Here is an 18492-nt window from a genome sequence, read left to right as displayed (position 1 = left end):
ACTGTAAATCTACAAGTGGCCCTTGCCACGAGAGTCTCCAGGAGTATAAGTAGGTCTTGGCGGTCTTCTAGGAGTCTCCCTCCCAGACCGACGACCAGAACTAGAGCCTCCACGCGAGGGTGTCGATGGAGGTGGCGACAGCAATGGAACAAGACTCGGGCCCCGAGAACTGCTACTGGATGGTGGAGGTGGAGGTGGCATGGCTGCTGCAGCTGCTTCAGCTTCATCCCGTACAAGCTCATCTTCTAGTTCTTCCATATGTACAATGCCATCCTCTAAATTGTCGTCCTCAGGGTGACTGTCCCAAATTTTATATGTGGGATCTTCATTAGCCCGATCACAGTAATGGCTCAACAACCTCAAATTGTAGTGCACATAAACCAAGCTTTCTGCTCGGTTTTCGTTGAGCCTGTTTCTTTTCACATTATGTATATAACTGTAGGTGCTCCAACACCTCTCTGCAGAAGAAGAATTTACAACCTGTGCAAGAACTTTCAATGCCAATTTTCGCAAAAGTCCGTCGCCGCCATATGTTTCCCACCATGTGAGAGAATCAAATTTATCTTTGTCGTCCATTGCATGGAAGTTACCATACAAACCACTGCCAGTGAAGTATCTGCCTATTTCAAGGCGCACAGCTGCACATTCCTCCCTGTCAGGCACCAACTTTTCTAATGCATCCAGATATCCTTTAGTTACCTCTCGATCTAAATGGGGTTTGGTCCTAACACCACCCCCTGCTGCAGGTTTGCCCAACCAAGAATCTGAGTAGTATTTTGGCGTAAGGATATACGCCAAGCAATGTAGTGGAAGGTTAAGCTTTTTCCACCGTTCACACACACAATCGTGAATCAGATTGTACAAGTCGGGATCTCTGTTATTAACAATGTCTTTTATTTCCCCCAACATGGTATCCATTTGCTCATACACCTCGCCAATCACTGGTTTGTCTGTATCTGCAAATCGAATCATGTTATAAATTGGCTTGGTGAAATCCAATACCTGTCTCACAGCTGTCCAAAACTGCCCATCAAGAGCGGCCTCCTCCACCGTTTCAAAACCTGCAATGTCAGCTACATTTGTAGCCCTTTCCTTTAACACCTGCCAATTTGGACTTGATACCATGCTAGCTAAACCCTCTCTTACCTTCAAAAGGCGCCTGAAGGTGAGGTAATAGCTACCAAATCTAGTCCTCGCAATCTTCAGCAACTCCAATCTCGAGTGACTGCGGAAAAGGCCATGGGTATTGCTATGATTTGTAATAAATTTTATCATTTTTTTTCCTCTCTTGTACAAATCCCCAATCCATTGGTATTGTTCATTTTTGTTTTTGACAATATCATGCAACAGAAGGTTCAATGTGTGAACCAAACATCCAGACCAAAATATGTTCGGGTATCTATCCTCAATAATTGCTCCCGCTGCCTTACAATTAGGAGCATTATCAGTGATGACTTGGATGACATTGTATGGGCCAATACGCTCAATTGTTTCAAGCAATGCTTCTGCAATGTTGATAGCGGTCTTGAACTTGTCTGAGTAATCATGTGCAGCTAGAAAAATGGGACCACTTCGGGACACAGCAAGAACACTTATCAATGGCTTGCCTTTTACATTTGTCCATCCATCAGATACAATGGACACCCCATTGTCAGTCCAAGAACTTGTCATTTTATTCAAAGAATGTGATATTTTTGCTTTTTCATGATCAAGGCCAACTGTTCTTGCCTTGTCATACCCAGGGCTCTTGTATCCTTTAGGGGCATCATTTATGGCAGAAACCATTTCGTGCCAATAAGGTGAGCGTAGAACATTGAATGGTATCCCATTTGCATAGAGGAACCTGTAAATTTTTGAATCCACATCATTCCTACACCCCTCATCAAGGAAATCTGATATGGTTCTACGGCGTAAAGATGATGACCCTGAGCCTCCATGTCCATATCCACTGCCTTGGGAGGATGCTGAAGGAGTTCTTTGTGAGCTTGGTTCAAAGAAACCCCTTGATCTTTTTGCTTTGTATTGGGCGTCCTCCTCTTCCTTTATGTATTTGGCTCTATCAACTGTTGACACCGCGTCGCAAGTTCTGATTCCTATTTGTTTCTCTCCATCCCATGCCCTTTTCCCGCAAAGGTGTCTTTTCAAACGGGTGTATGAGCCTGTGAAATCAGTGTTGCAATGGGGGCAATGAAATTTAGTGGTTCCACCCCCTCTCCCTGTTTCAGGCCTCTGAACATATTTCCACAATGGAGTTTGGTCTTGTTTAGTTTTTTGACCCTCATGTTCACCCTCCACATCCTCCTCACTGGGGTTTTCACCTATTTGACTTCCTCCGGCTTCTTCATCCACCTCTTCAGTTTCAGGCCCCCTCCGTTTCCTACTCTCCACCACCATAATAACCAGAAAGGGGACCAGGAAGAGGAAAATGCCAATAAAAATGCTCAGGTCCATCGTGTTTGATGTTTGTAGGGTTTGAGTCTTGAATCTGCAAATTAATTTAGTTTATTGGGATTAATTCATTTAATTTATTAATTTAATTTAAATTAATGATCTTTAAACTCAAACAGGTAAATGAAACTAACCAAATTAACTACCTAACCAGCTAAACTAACTAAATGATTAAGTTACTTACCTCTGCAAGCTTGCTCCTCGCTCCTCGGCACTTGCTCCTCGCTCCTCAGCTCTGGCTCCTTGCTCCTCAGCTCTTGCTCCTTGCTCCTTTGCTCTCAAACTCAACCTCAATCTCATTAGAATGATTTTGTTTTGGCCCATTGGGCTTATAAATCCAAAAAAATTTGTTTAATTTTTTGTTTTTTTCGGGTCCGCGGATTTTTTTTCCGCCGAATCGCTCCCGGAAATTTAAAATTCGCTCCCGGAGCGTTTTTTAATGCCCGGGAGCGATCAGGGAGCGATCGCTCCCCGATCGCTCCCGGGCATTAAAAAGCGCTCCGGGAGCGCGGGAGCGATCGCTCCCTGAAGCGCTCCCTCACAGACCAGGGAGCGCAAATTTTTTTACGGGAGCGCGCTCCCGAAAATCGCTCCCGTCCGGGAGCGATTTGGGGAGCGTGCTCCCGACCCGCTCCCGAGCCGCTCCCGCCCGGAGCGCGCTTCGGGAGCGGGTTCGTAGGGGGGGGGGCCGCTCCCCCGCATCACTGCCATGAACTGTACCCCAAAGTCTTTCATTATGAAAATCAAACGTTCCCAGCAGAATAGTGGTTTCACACCAACTTTAGAAAGTTTACATCATTCAAAGATGAGGAATAGAAACAAAATGCCTTTTATTTATAGAGAAATCGCTTCAAGTGGAAAATAACGGCTAGTTGGCTTGATCCTCGTCAAAATAATCTTGACTGTTGATAAATACTTGATCATATTTTAATCTTTGTCGTCGAAAATATTTATTTTTGAGGAATTTTCAAATTTCTCATTAAAACCATTTTTTATTAATCAAAAAATAATTATTTTTGATTAATTTACTCAAAAATTTGACTTTAACTTAACCACCAAGGTCGAAGGGCTTAATTTTTTTTAAAAAATCCATTTTTCCTTGGTGGGGGACCTCCAAAAATTGACTTATTTTTGACCCACAAATTTTTTGGTCATTTTCCACTTGGAGAAATTAATTTTTCTAATTTTAATTTTTTGACTCTAAATTAATTAATTTTTTGGCTTGGGATTTAATTTTTATTTTGTTAGAAAAAGTAATTAATTGACACTTGAGGGGATCAATTATTTTTCCACCCTCAAATACTTTAGCCATGGCTTCTGATTGTGAGGGACCATGCACTAAAATATTTTTTACCTCAGCTAATTACATTTCAACCCTCAAAGAGGGAATATCGGTTCGTTATAGACCTTCATAATATTTACCCAATTTTGCGACACAATATGATCTAGTAGACCTAGTGGTTTGTAATAAAATAATTTAGCCAAATAGATTAAACTATTCCCAAATCACTTTTACAATAGACTCGACTAAAAACACTAGGACTCAACTAAGACTTCGACAATAAGTTTCTCCCTAGCTTTGGGGTTTAAGATGGAGGGAAAAACTCTTCTGATTAGTCATGGTTAGAAACATAAGTAATCGGTGAGGTTAAAAATCCTCCTAGGATGAAGTTCATCGCCAAAATCATAGGCTTACCTAGGTTTTTACATAATTACACGGCCTTACTAGCATCATTTACAGTATAACTTGCAAAAATTGGGTTTGCATTGACATGATAACTGGCTGACTCATGATTCTGAATGTTGAAAAATTTGGTACAACTGCTTCCTTGGACTTGTGACAAAATGGGTGCAATAAGACAAGCAAAGATATTCCTTAAAAACAATGTTACAATGAGGCTTTTAGAGCAATTAGCCAATCTTATTATCAATCCAATTTAGTCTTTAGAGCACTTATGTTCATTAATTAGATTTTCCAATTCTATCCTTGAACCAGTAATGAGCACTTGAATGAAAAAATGCTAATGCAAGAGATGACAAGAACATTAATGAATCTTTTAACCAAAACTTTAAGCTCAAATCACTTCAACAACTAATGCTCATGAATTAGATGAGTTCTTTGGTTATTTTAGACCTTTAGTTCAATTTATTACTGCTGCAAACTTGATTTCAGAGGTCTACAAATTTATATGATAATAAGACATTTCAATTATTATATTAGTACTTAGAAAACAATGCAAGATGTCATAAATGAGCTAGAAAATTGAAACAAGAGACTTTCCAATGATTGCCAATTGGTTCTATAGGCTATAGATCAGACATTAAACATTCAGATCAGACCTTTAAAGAGCATATATCAGACCTATATTAACTCAGAAAATCAATGATTCAGTCTTTTAGAAACCCAAAAAATTGCCAAATAACCAATGCCAAATGAACTCCATTGATTAACTAATGAGGTTTAGTGATTGTTAATTGATCTTTGGTTACTTTTAATGATTTTTATTAGAGTTATATGACTGCATAGATGGTTGTAGCAAAACAGAGAAGTAGATGAGGGATAGAGAAGCAAACCAAGAGGCCTAAGGGCCTAGTTGAGGGCTAGAAGGCTTGGAGTTGGCTTCCACTTCCTGCAACCACAATGTTAGCAATAAAATCATTGCAAACACAAAATGCTAGACTGCAAAAATCAGATATGACTGAATACATTGCTAGGGCAAGGCTTCAAGGCTAGGAAAACCCCACTACCAGAGCTAGAAGAGGCAAAATAAAAGGCTAGGGACCAAAGAAGGGCAGTGAATGAGGGGAGACAAGCCCACAAGGGCTGATGGAGGGCTAAGGAAGGCTCCAAAAGGGGCAGCGAGCAAGGAAAAAGCCCCTTAGGGTTTGCGGAAAGGGATAAAATGGTGGTTGAGGGCCAAAGAATCCCTTCCAAGGGCACAACAAGGGCAAAGGAGGGAGGCCGAGGCCCCTGAAAGGCTGGATGTCAAGTGTTAAGGCCTTTAAGGGCCTGCGACTAGGCCAAGGAGGGGGGTCGAAGCCCTGAAAAGACATCTAAAGGCGACATCTATCCCTAAATGGCCAGCGACTAAGGGGAAGAGGGAGGTTGAGGGCTAGAGAAGCCCTCTAAGGCTGACGACTAGGCTAGAGGAGGAGGACGACTAGGCATATGGGCCTTAATATTTTTCGAGAAACCTGCAAATACACAAAAATGCCAGAATTCACTGCTTTATGCTGGACGACTTCTCTCCTTTGACTGGATGTTGAGCTTGGAGGGTGATTGAAAGCTAGATCTTGCCTTCCTAGGCCTAGATCTTCCTCAAAACCCCAACAAATTTTCTTGAGCAATTGAAAATCCACCTGCAAATATGAATAAAAAAGAGTTCCAAACCCCAAATATATATACAAAATTTCAAAACCCCAAATACCCAAGTGTTACAAAACAATAAGGGTTAGAAAAAAATAATTCACAAATTATTCAAAAATGTACAATATTTACAAAATTAAATTACAAGCTCTCATTAGCATATTAATTCTTTTTAGCCTAGGATCAAATAAATAATTTTGAAAATATTTTTAAATAAATGACAATGGATGAATAATTTCTAAAAATAGATTGTCTAAAAGCCTTCTGCAAAATTACTTACTACAACGAAATCTTAGAGTCCAAACAAGGTTGGCTCTTCCTCACATTCTGTGAACTTGGAGCCCAAGGGCTAGCGTATCTGTAAATCTCTATAATGTTCTCAAGATAAAATTGTTAGATCATATGGTGAATCCAATCACCTAAGAGAGCATGTATCAATAGAATGTTCTTATCATCGACAAATGAAATAACAATTTATACAAAAATTATTTAGCACAATATAAGATAACACATAGCTAACACATATCACGGATCAACGAAAGAAGACTGCCATGAACTGAACCCCAAAGTCTTTCTATTATGGTAAAATATGTTCCCAGCAGAACAGCAGCTCAATACCAACATTACAATTTTTTTCTCATCCAAAGATATCAAATAGAAGCTCAATATCTTCTTTATATAGAAAGACCCCTCCAAGTGGAAAATAACAACTTGTTGGCTTAATCCCTATCAAGATAATCTCGATTGTCGAAAATAACTTGATCATCTTTTAATCTCCACCATCAATTTTTTTTTGAAGAAAAAATCGTTTTTTTCTTAAAACCCACTTCTAATTAATCCAAAAATGAATATTTTGGATTAATTTCCTCAAATTTTTGACTTTGACTTAACCACCAAGGTCCAAGGGCTCAATTTTTTTTAAAATGCCCATTTTTCCCTTAGTGGGGAACCTCCAAAAATCGGCTTTCGTTTGACCCACGATTTGTTTGATTATTTTCCACTGGGAGAGAAATTAATTTCTCTATAATCATTTTTTACTCTAAATTAATTAATTTTTTGACTTAAGATTTTTATATAATTTAGCTAGATAGATTAATTAATTCACTCTAAAGAAGGTTAATAATTTTGTCCACCCTCGAATATTTTTACATCAAATAATTACAAATTCAACCTTTAGAAGGGGAAATACACATTTAGACTAGATCCTCAATAACTTATTCAATTGTGTGACACAATATGACCTAGTATGAAACCAAGTGTGCTTGTAATAAAATAATTTAGCCATGGTTTGTGACTGCAAGGGACCATGCACTAGAATTATTCCCAAACACACTTTTACAATAGACTCGATATAACATTAGGAGTCACCTTGTTGAAGGAAATGTAACTAGGTTTGGTCTTCATAAATGTACTTTTGATATTTGTACTTATTCAAGAAAAGAAATATTATTTTTATAATATATGTCAATGAGTTTCTTGCTCATTGAAACAGGTCTAACACATGTTAAGTGCTATAAGTGAGTCAAGGAGTCAAAAGAAAATATTGAGGACCTTAAGGGCATGTTACACCATGTATATAATTGTATTAGAGTCAAAAGTAATACCTCCAAGAAAAGTCAAAATCTCCTCCTCGCAACGACATCCTTCAAGCAGCAAAATGATGAAAGAATAGACAAGTCAGCCTAAAGGAGGGACAATCCTCTATATATAGAGGTTGTCCACTCCTCCAAAGACAAGGAACTCACCTTTGAAATTAGCGAGCAAGAGAAATCGAGAAAAGAGAGAAAGAAGCTTAGTATAAGGAGCCTCTAGTGCAGCAAAGAAGGAGAAGACAAGTTCTAAGGTTAAGGCACTGCTCTAAGGGTCAAACACAGTCACACGTGCAAAGAAAAGAGGCCTCTTTGTGGTCATATCATCAACAACACATCAGTCCCATATCTCTCATTGTTTGGGCTAGAAACTAAGGCCTATAAGGTCTCCCACTATAGCAAAGAGGAGACTCTCTCAAGTGAAGAAGAAAAGGGTCAAAAACTTAGGGAAACCTCCCATACATGCGAAAACCTAGGGTTGAAATGCTGTCACATCAAGTCTGCAACCTCATATCAAGAAGGAGCTCGGTTGGTTAGGATAAGGAAGGCATCATCTTATGTGAAAGAGTTCACTATGGATCAAGGAGAAATATCTCTTCTAGAACTAAGCATAAGAACGTCTATCACCAGTTGCCAAGAAGTAGGAGGACGAAGTGCCAGAAGGAGGACGAAGGGTCGGGAAACAAATTGTAGGAAGAAGGAAGGATTTGATTTGCGTTTGGAGGATATTCTTGTCAAGGGTCTAGGGTTTGGCATTGATCAATAAGAAGCTTCAATAAGAGAAACTTACTAAAGGGTTTTCCTCTAAAGAGAAGAGAAGTTTTAGTCCTGACAGAGAGCCAACATCTTGTGTTCTTGTTCTTATGTTTTGATAGCAGTTTGATGAAGTACACACACATGCATTAATAATAAGAAGAAGAAGATTAAGCTAACAAGAAAAAGTAAAAAGACTCCTCAAATTGTTATCAAGTCAAGAAGAATCACATTACACACCTAATTTCCCTGGATTCTTCAACACACCTAAGACCTTGTCAACAAATTCCACCCTACCTTTGGCGTTTAAGCTAGAAGAAAAACTCTGTCGATTATTCGTGTTTACAAACACACATAATTCAAGGAGGTTAAAAAACTTCCTAGGATGAAATTCTCTTACAAAATCAGAGGCTTACCTAGGTGTTGTTAGATAATTAAATGATCATACTAGCATCATTTACAATAAAACTTGCAAAATTTGGGTTTACAATGATGTAATCATGCTTCCGGATGACTTTGATTCTTGAAAAATTTCGGTACACTGCTTCCTCAGGTTGTTGACAAAATCGTGGACAACAGGATACAGATGTAGGCTCTCAGCCAGGGCAAAACCCCTACAAGCTGAGGAATGTTCGTATTCAGAAGGGTGAAGGCATTAGCCCCTTTCTCACTAGAATTCAGAATATCCGGGATGAGCTTACAGCCATAGGAGAGTCGCCTCCAGCTACATAACTTGTGCGTTTGGCCCTCAATAGTGTCACCGAGGAATGGTAGACCTTCGTCCAGGGCATTCTGGGATGAGATCAGTTGCTTGGGTGGGACCAGATGTGTGTAAATCTCACACAAGAGGAGATGAAGCGAACTCTAGTAAAGAGATTTATTAGCGGTAGTCATAGCAAAGGTCGAAGGGTGTGAAGGAGGAAGAAAATGTGGCCCTTGCATCGAAAGGAAAAGCAAAAGGTCCCAATCAGAGATAAGGCTCGTAGGGAGAGAAGAAGAAGAAGAAGAAGGATTTATTCAAGATCAAGTGCTTCAGGTGTGGCGAGTTTGGCCACTATAGTACTTGTGTCCTCAGCGGAAAAAGGACAAGAAGGAGAAGCAAGATCAGGTGGCAACATCTGCAGAGATAGACTAACTGTCCTTTAGGAGAGAGATGGGGAGACATCGAGTTCTAGACTCCAGAGTTATGTAGAGCTGGGTAGGGTCCATAGAGGAGTAACAATTGCAGTTTACTCCTCACATGGATCATTACCCTTGCTACAGGGGTCCACAGTATTTAGTAGCAGGAGGATTAGTTTCAGTTGGTGCAGTCAGTTCTAGAGTGACAATTGCAGTCAAATGTTGAGAAGCACATAGTAGTGTTGACAACCGTGTAGGAGGCACAGTGAAAAGTCAACAACAACACATATTTCCTAGGAGACAGTGTAGAGTCAACAACAATGCATATTTCCCAGGAGACAGTGTAGAGGCTAGTAGCAATCAAAGACTCAGGAGACAGTTGCAACATGTGATTACAGTTGATTCAATATTTTGGATGCTTTTGAGTTGCAGTAGTTGTAGTAGCAACAACAACAATGAGAGGGAGTGTTAGTTGGGTTACAGTGCATATGCAAAGTTGGTAGTAGTACAAGTTGTACAATGCAATGTTAGCAGTAGCACAGATGCAACTTGGTTCAACTATAGCTAGTAGCAGATGAATTAAAGTTATCGCAGTGGTTGGTGGACAGTGGCAGGCAGCTATAGATGTCATACATCAATAGTGTGTATGGAGGATGATGTAGAGACAGGGTGTTGTAGCAGTGCAGCATTAGAGAACACCTTTCTCGCTAAGAGGGAGTGTTAATTTTCGTAGCATCGGATGGTGTTCTAGTCTCAAAACTTTGTGGAGAGGCTAAAATGCAGTCTCCAATACCCAAAAATCGTTTTTGGAAATTCCACCTATAGATAGCTCAATTAAATTAATTGACCATCATTTAACTTAGGGAAATTGGTTAATTAATAGTAATTAATTGAGAAAGGTGAGAATTCTCCAGAAACTCAGACAATCAACTTGGAGATGATTTCAACCATCAATTAAGTTTTAATCATGGTCGTTGAAGTCTCAATTGGGGATTATAAGAAGAGGTCGATGCGTAGATGGAGGACACACTAGTGCAGATACTCAGTGATCTAGACAGTTCAATTTTCCAGTGCAGGTGATTTAGTAGGAGAGATTGAGTCAGAGATCGAGTAACAGGTGGCAGAGGAGTGAGTTAGTATTCTGATGGAGGTTTCTAGTGCTGGGAGAGTCAGTTTGAGGGAGTGCAATTTTTCCCACAGAGAGACTGTGTAGGAAACACACAAAGGCAGTTTGATCTAGTCAGAGGAGGGTTCGATTCAGTTGTAGAATACCGAGAATCAGTCCATAAGGTCTAGTGAATCATCTCTAGAGGGAGAGACAATAACAACAACAATCAGCAGTTTTCGAAGGCAGAGCAGAAGGGCCTGCGCAAAGGTTGACGCAGGGGCTAAGAGGACGACCTCTAGAGCCAATTTCAAGAGCTGATTTCTGTCGTGGGGTGAGGAAAATTCCTTACAAGATTTTTTCTGGTGATTCTCTCAGATTGGATTGCCAGTTTAGCATCCAATTATTGTACTCATATTTACTATTGCATAATAATAATAAAACCCTCATCTGCTGCACTGGTTTCCCACATTGGGTTTTTCCGGGGATAATTGTCTAAAAATAATAGTGTCAAAAGTTTTGTGTGTGCTAGCGTTTTTAAGTTTCCAACATTTTATTTTCCACAATGTTTTTATGATGAAAATTGCAATTGTGATTTTATTTGTTGTTTGCCATAACAAATACATTGCATAATTACATTCACAGTTAGAAGAATAATTTCCAGTTGCTGCAATAGTAGAAAATTTTTACAAGATGTACCAATGTTCTTGTGGGGAGAAGTAACCAGGACATCCATCTACATCTTGAATATAAGTCCTCATAGGCTTTTGGAAGATAAGACTTCCAAAGAAGCGTTCACAGGTCAAAAACCACAGGTTGATCACATGAGAATCTTTGGTTGTCCAGTGTTCATACATGTACCCAAGGATAAGAGAAATAAGTTAGAGCCTAATGGTAAGAACTAAGAAGGGGATATTTGTTAGGTACAGTGATTCATCAAAAGCCTACGTAATGATGTAATCTATGTTCTAGGGAAGCGACAGGTTGAAGTAAGCAAATATGTGACTTTAGAGCCTAATGGTAAGAACTAAGAAGGGGATATTTGTTAGGTACAGTGATTCATCAAAAGCCTACGTAATGATGTAATCTATGTTCTAGGGAAGCGACAGGTTGAAGTAAGCAAATACGTGACTTTTGATGAAGATGTAGCCTATTGGAGATCTAGATAAGAGCACTCAGACAATGAAGTTGAATAAAAGAGCATGTGGCTCCCAAAGAAGAGGTTGCAGGTCCTCCCTCATCATCTAGCCATTATGAAGACCATGAAGAAATGCCAGAACGACCTTGTGAACTTGTGGTTGTTCTAGAAAATAGATAAATACTAGCTTGGATCAAATCTACTTCGCAGGATGCAGAAGGACATGCGGCTCCATGAGGCACCTTTAGGGAATCTAAGAGACCTAAGAGGTATACTGGTTATGCAACTTTGATGACTAAGCTAATTGACTTTGAATTGTCGATTTTTCACGACATTCAAGAATCAGGTTTGAGTCTAAGATCATGATCACAAACACACTCAAATGCCTCAACACAAGCACTTCACACAACAAAAAACATATACTAGTTAATCAATCTCGTGCACAAGACAAATTTTAATCCACAACTTGTTATATGACAAAATTTAATACAACAATCTTAGGGATCCTGTACCAGGGATCATGGCCCTTACATACAATCCTGATACAAGGACACAACTAGGGCATGGTGTCAACAACTATGACCACCAATCTTTCCCTGAACAAAGTACACTTGACCTACTTGCTGAAGGTGCACACAACAGTCCTTTTAGTCCACATACCTTGAACACATAGGGCGGGTACTTTGCCTCCCCTTCTGCTGATCACTGCAACTTCTGCAACTTCAGAAGGCTTGCATCTCCAGCTCCTTGAACTGCCACTATCAACCCTCCTGCTGTTCTGCCCTCTAACACTGTCCTCTGCTGCTCCAAAGGATCATGTTCTTAGGGTCTTTGTACTGAGCCCTCTTACTAGGGCTTCACCCAATCTGCCTCCTAACAATCCATTAGCTCCTTCAATGATCACTATACATGAGGTCTTCAAACTGCCCTTTTATCAGTCCACAAACTGACTGATCTAGGGCTCTTGGCACAGCCCACTTACAGCCACTTTGCTACACCAAAGCTAGCTGATCTAGGGCATCATATATAGGCTGCCCACACATCTGTAATACAGAACTTAGGGCTCCACATTCTGCCCTCATATCAGTCTTCTAAATCCACTTAGATGACTGAACTAGGGCATCCAACACACTTGTTCATCACCTATGAACAGACCTCCATTACATACTACTTCTAGCATACAATCCCTGCTACATTAGCACCTTTCTTCCTTCACTCAGTCAACCCTTTCCTCTGTCGCTTCTTCTCAGAGTTCTGCCCACAACAGAGAATATTTTGGCTCCTCTAAAACCAGATCACACCACAGAAATCAGAGTCGTCTTAACACAGAGGCAATTCTCCTTTCTTAGGGTCTGGGCCCTCTTCATTAGTCACAGATCTGGGCTGCAATTTCACAGAGATCTTGGACAGTCATTAGGGTGGCGCACTGCACAGGAAGAAACCCTAACTAGGGCCTTCTACATCTGCCCACTAACCACCATTTTGATCCTAAAAATTTAAAAATAGGCAGAACATAGGGAAGAATAGTTCACTGTCCATAATCCTTATGGACAGCTCCTTAACCCTCATCAACTTAGCATTTTCCTCCACAAATATGTCCAATCACATGGCCAGCTCCTACTGAAAGAGGGGTAACATGCCTACTGAAGGAGGGGTAACTTGACTCATCTTTTATAACAAGGTCTTTTTCTTTTACAACTACGTGTTATGATGTCTTGCGTTGAATGGGCCATAAGGTTCACCAATCCATCATATGTCTACTTAGTATGGTTGTTGGCTTTAGTGTTACAAACATTGCAATGTCATGATTTTACCCGAAAATGATATTATCACCAGTAAACAACGTAATATTTTTATTCCTGAATATATCCTGCAGAGAGAGGCACATACAGTTGATTTTTTGCTTTTTTGATTTTTTTTTGTATTTTTTCATTTTGCTGATATTCTGCAATATTTTCCCAATGTTGCTGATACTTTATTTTCTGGACGCTTGGTGATATTTGCACCAACACGATATTTGAAACTTTGGTTTGCTCCCATTGCCATGTTTTCGAGATGGGTGTAAGAATACTCATATACCAATGCACAACTTTGAGTATTTTATGTTTGCTTCAAAATATTTTTTCCCAATTATGACCAAGTAACAAGAACTGTTAGAAGTTAGAACCATACTGGTTGAGGCATGTTTTGTTCTGTGATAATCCTTTTTTTTAACCATTTTCCTAGGATAATCTTCCATGCAAAAGGTTGTGTAGAATGTGGTATTATTTTAACTTTGCATTGCTGCTGTACACCTTATCAAAGATGTAAAAGGCCTCATACTTCTCGAAGGCCTGGCAATGCCCATTAAAATTATATTTCTAGGGGGAGGCCATTTCCCTTTGATAGAAGCTGGCATGTGTAGCAGTTGGGCATCAAAGCGAAAGGCGTAGTACCGATAGACAGGATCTTTATTTCTCTCGTATATACTTATTGAAAGGAATATAGTCAGGTGTCTACTTACGATGGACCCTTGCCTTTAATTTTCAGAATAGGAAACTACCGTCCTTCTCTTTTTGTTTTCTAAGTTCGATGGAAAACAGTCTCCTCTGTCATATAGATTTTCTTATTTACTACTAGAATGGATTTTTTCTTGTTTATTGGGAAATTATTTTTTGTTTCAAACTGTTTTTGCAATTGTAGTAGTAAAAGATAGTAGGTAATCAGTGAAAATACTGGTATAAATAAGATTCATAAAAGATGCAGAAAGATTACTGATGCTGAAAAACAGAATAATTATAGGAAAAATGAAGAATTTTTATTGCAAGTCTCTATTCATAAGAAAATATTTGTATTCCATTGGAAATGAATTCATTTAGATACCTAATTAAAAACTTGCATGATCTTCTTTTCGACTTCTGTGACAGTCAAGACTTCAGACACGAGGTCGACTTGCTAGTGAAGTTACGGCATCCTAATATTGTCCAGTTCCTGGGTGCAGTCACAAGGCAACCTCCTCTGATGTTGATAACCGAGTACCTAAGTGGGGTATGAAATTATGTTCATAATTGTTCTATAAGAAACTGTATTTACTATTTCATATCTGCTTTAGAGGAATCCTTAAAATATACGATATAACTGAAGCAGGTAGCATGAAAAACAATACAGCAAAGAATTGGAATAACAAGTGTCCTGTGAGCTTTTAGCTCTAATTGATTCGAATGGGACATGCCTTTGAATGATGCTATGCTAATGATACTTATATAGCCCCAAGGGTTGACTCAATCAGTTGAACCATCCACTCAAGAGTCAAGGCATGTTGTCAATGGGGAGGCCTTAGGTTACAGTTTCAGATGTGGCTGATTCCCATACAGTTACCAGCTGCTATTGTGGCTGACGGTTGACGGTTAAGGCACTGTCCATCTGGATATTCTGGGGAACGAGGGGGAGTTCCATGAAGTTTTCCTTTAAAGAAAAATAATATTACTGATATTCTTCTCTGTAGGGTGATCTCCATCAGTTTCTTGCAGAAAAAGGTGCATTGAGTACATCAACTGCCGTTAACTTTGCTCTAGACATAGCAAGGTATGTAGCTCGGGTTCAATTCGTAATTTTCTATTATGTTGTGGGACTTCCCTACTATTATGTTGTCAGGCATCTTTGCTCTCAGTTATACCGGTTTGTTCCTGTGTGAAAGCGGTATGAATTAATAGATTGCTGATGCAGGCTGATCGTACTATGCTCTTGTCATTTCAGTGTACTTTCATTTTTCTTTGTGTCTTTCTTTTTTATTTTCTTGCATTTCGACTCTTATTGGCTCCTATAAGAAAACAATGAAGAAACCTATAATCATTTAATTTTTAAACGCCTGCTTCCATTTTTCCACTTTTTGTTTGGCTTACTTCTGCTTTGATATGGTTTATACACCTTTAATCTATGTCTGTATCCCTTCCATACTTGTTCTGCAAAGTGGATGTCAATAGGTCATGGTACTGGTATTCTGTTGTTATTTTTTGACGGGTGCCAATTAATAATTATTGACCAGCTAGAGATTGGTCGATCGGTTTAAATAACAAGAGTTGCTGAGACAGGAGAATGACATAATATTCATTTACTTTTGCAGGGGAATGACATACCTGCATAATGAACCATGTGTCGTTATCCATCGGGACTTGAAACCGAGGTAAGGATTAATATGAAACATGGATTGTATAGAAAATTCATTGTGGCGTGAATTATTACATGTAGTTTGGACAATGTGTTTTGTGTCTTATTTTCAACACTTAGATGAGGGATTTGTCTCAAGCCTAGGTAGAGGTGAGACTAAATTATTTTTGAGGATGCAGTTTTTTTAGTAGTTAGATTCCATCTATGTAGTTTTTTCTCATGTGTATTTGGTGGGTTTCTTTCACTGAGGTTCAGAAATATACTCCTGGTCAATGAAAACCATTTGAAGGTTGGAGATTTTGGCCTAAGCAAACTTATCAGTGCCAAGTTTTCTCAGGATGTTTACAAATTGACTGGGGAGACTGGAAGCTGTGAGTTGAATTTTTTTTTACTAAAAAAAGTTTTTCTTGAATTTTATACTGCTCATCTAAGTGTTTGCATCTCTCAACCATGGAGTCCGTAGGGTATCTATCTTTGAATTGAATTATTAGGTGCTTAGAGTGAAACACATTATTTATTGCAGCAAACCAGTTTTCATCTAATTTGTTCAGTTATTAAAATCACAGACCGTTATATGGCACCAGAAGTTTTCAAACATAGGAGGTATGATGCAAAGGTTGATGTTTTCTCCTTCGCGATGATTCTTTATGAGGTGGTGTCGTTACTCCTACATTACCTTCATCATCTTCTTTTTTTTCCCTGGTATTACTTTAATCTAAATAGAGTAACGTGTCGGCTTTCTTCATAAACTCACTTGATATCTCGCACCCTTGCTTCAAATTTAAGTACAGTTTCATCAATATCTGATTTGCATGTCAGATGTTTGAAGGATCTTCTCCTTTTTCAAACTATGATGCATACGAAGCTGCAAAATATGTATCTAAAGGAGATCGGCCATTGTTCCGTGCAAAAACCTACCCTCCAGAACTGAAAGAGTAAGATATCCAATATGTATTCCGACATAATATATCTCACTGCAGCCTTTATATTTCTTCTCAAAGGATGGTGTCAGGCTCATAAGTGTAATGAATACGATGGCAAAGTTATTTGAATTTATTTTAGGTTCTTTGGCAGTTCTTAATTACTGAACTTACTTTTCTTGATATTATATGATATATCTTAACTCTTTTCTTTTACAAGGTTGATTGAACTGTGCTGGGATGACAACATTCGCATAAGGCCTACATTTTTCAATATTCTCAACAGACTTGAGAAGATAAAGGAAACATTACCTCGTGAGCATCATTGGCATTTCTTGCACCATTGCTAAATTCTTATCATTGTATATTAGAATGTTTAATCTGTTCTGATGGACAGGCTCTGCAGCTGTTGCTTATAGTGAGGGTTTTAAAAGAAAATGTTATGGATTTAAGGCTTGATTTATACTTTCATCCCCTTGCAATAATGTATTTAATATTTTCATCCCCTTACAATAATGTTTCTAGGGCTTGATGATTTTCATTTCTGACAATAATATACTTATACGATTGCTTTCTCTTTATGTTAAAAACTAATATAATTCTAAAGTATCCTAGCAGTAAATGAGATGGTCATGGTCATTTCTAGTTCAACTATTCTCCAATTTTTATGGTAAAACATAATGGTTTCCAAGCTCCCGGGTTATTTGTAACTAAAGTAACTGTCAACTGATGTTACTAAATATCAGTCCTCCACACTAGCAATCATCGGAACAAATGAAGGATATATAGAGTCTGTGGTTACCATGCCATGCATGCCTAATTAAAAAAAGGAGCGTGCTTATTAAGTATATCTGATATCATTGTGTTTGCAATGGACAATCATTAACCTTGAAGGCAAATCAATACGGTCTGCCCAAATATCCTGGTAGAAACCAGTCCTTTAAAGGTTAATGCTATGTGATAGTCGTTACCTCATTCAACAAGTAGTCTTCCCATGACTCCACCACATATGTAGTTTTAATAGGTGAATGATTTACTGATCAAGAAAGAAAGAAGGCATTTACAGTTATAGATTAACCAAGAAAGGCATATAATTGACAGGAAACTGAATGCAAACACACAAGTAATAACACAGGAGTTATGTGGTAAAACCTTGATAGGGTGTCAAGGAAACATCCACGGGGCAAGGGATTGAAATCTCTATTCAATCAATAAATGATTCTCCATACAATAGTTCAGGCATTTATCAGTTTTATATGAGTGATTCTCCTCAGTTACATAACCGATGTTTCGGTATAAAACTAACTTGTTAATAACTAATACATTTTACCCAAATTTACATAATTAGTTGTCAAACTTCCAACAAACTCCACCTTGACAACAATTTCCTAGTCCCTTGCCCATGCCCATTCATCATCTTTTTTGCAAGCCAAGAGAAGCTAAAACACCGTCGCAGGTTCTCTACTGTAACTGGCTTTGTGAATATGTTTGCACAGTTCTCTCGTGTATGGACCTTTTAAAGAGCTACTTTTTTGCCATCGATCACGTGTCTCAGAAAATGATACCTTACATCAATGTGCTTGGTTCTTCTGTGAAAAGCAGGATTTGTAGTCAAATGAATAGCACTTTGACTGTCACAAAGTACATTCACTTTCTCCTGCTTCCTTCCAATCTCATCAAGTAAATCCTTTAACTAGATTGCTTCTTTATTGGCATCTGAAGTAGCTATATATTCTGCTTCGGTAGTGGACAATGCAACTGTTTCTTGAAGATTTAACATCCAATTAATTGCTCCACCTGCAAGAGTAAAGACATAACCTGTAGTAGATCTTCTTTTGTCCAAATCACCTACATAATCGGCATCTACATATCCACAGACTGATCCTTCACTACCATTAAAGATGATG

General features: G+C 38.7%; 1 protein-coding gene across 7 annotated transcripts in view; it reads left to right on the top strand.

The window, feature by feature from the left end:
- LOC149163791 (serine/threonine-protein kinase VIK-like) overlaps window positions 1-18492 on the top strand; it is a 240360-nt gene that overhangs the window by 177510 nt on the left and 44358 nt on the right. For 5 of the 7 annotated variants that reach the window (XM_089431865.1, XM_089431867.1, XM_089431869.1 and 2 more), the window contains exons 5-11: window positions 14426-14546; window positions 15004-15083; window positions 15622-15681; window positions 15921-16036; window positions 16217-16317; window positions 16485-16600; window positions 16806-16900. In XM_089431865.1, the coding sequence (XP_089287991.1) occupies window positions 14426-14546; window positions 15004-15083; window positions 15622-15681; window positions 15921-16036; window positions 16217-16317; window positions 16485-16600; window positions 16806-16900 (689 nt within the window). The remainder of the gene's footprint in view (window positions 1-14425; window positions 14547-15003; window positions 15084-15621; window positions 15682-15920; window positions 16037-16216; window positions 16318-16484; window positions 16601-16805; window positions 16901-18492) is intronic. The other 2 variants (XM_089431866.1, XM_089431872.1) reach the window with 2 other exon arrangements.

This window comes from Pinus tabuliformis, chromosome 5_1 (genome assembly GCF_031772625.1).
Source record: "Pinus tabuliformis cultivar Carrire ecotype Pingquan chromosome 5_1, CPIR1, whole genome shotgun sequence".
Lineage (NCBI taxonomy): Eukaryota > Viridiplantae > Streptophyta > Pinopsida > Pinales > Pinaceae > Pinus > Pinus tabuliformis.
This window is presented reverse-complemented; position numbering and strand designations above follow the sequence as displayed.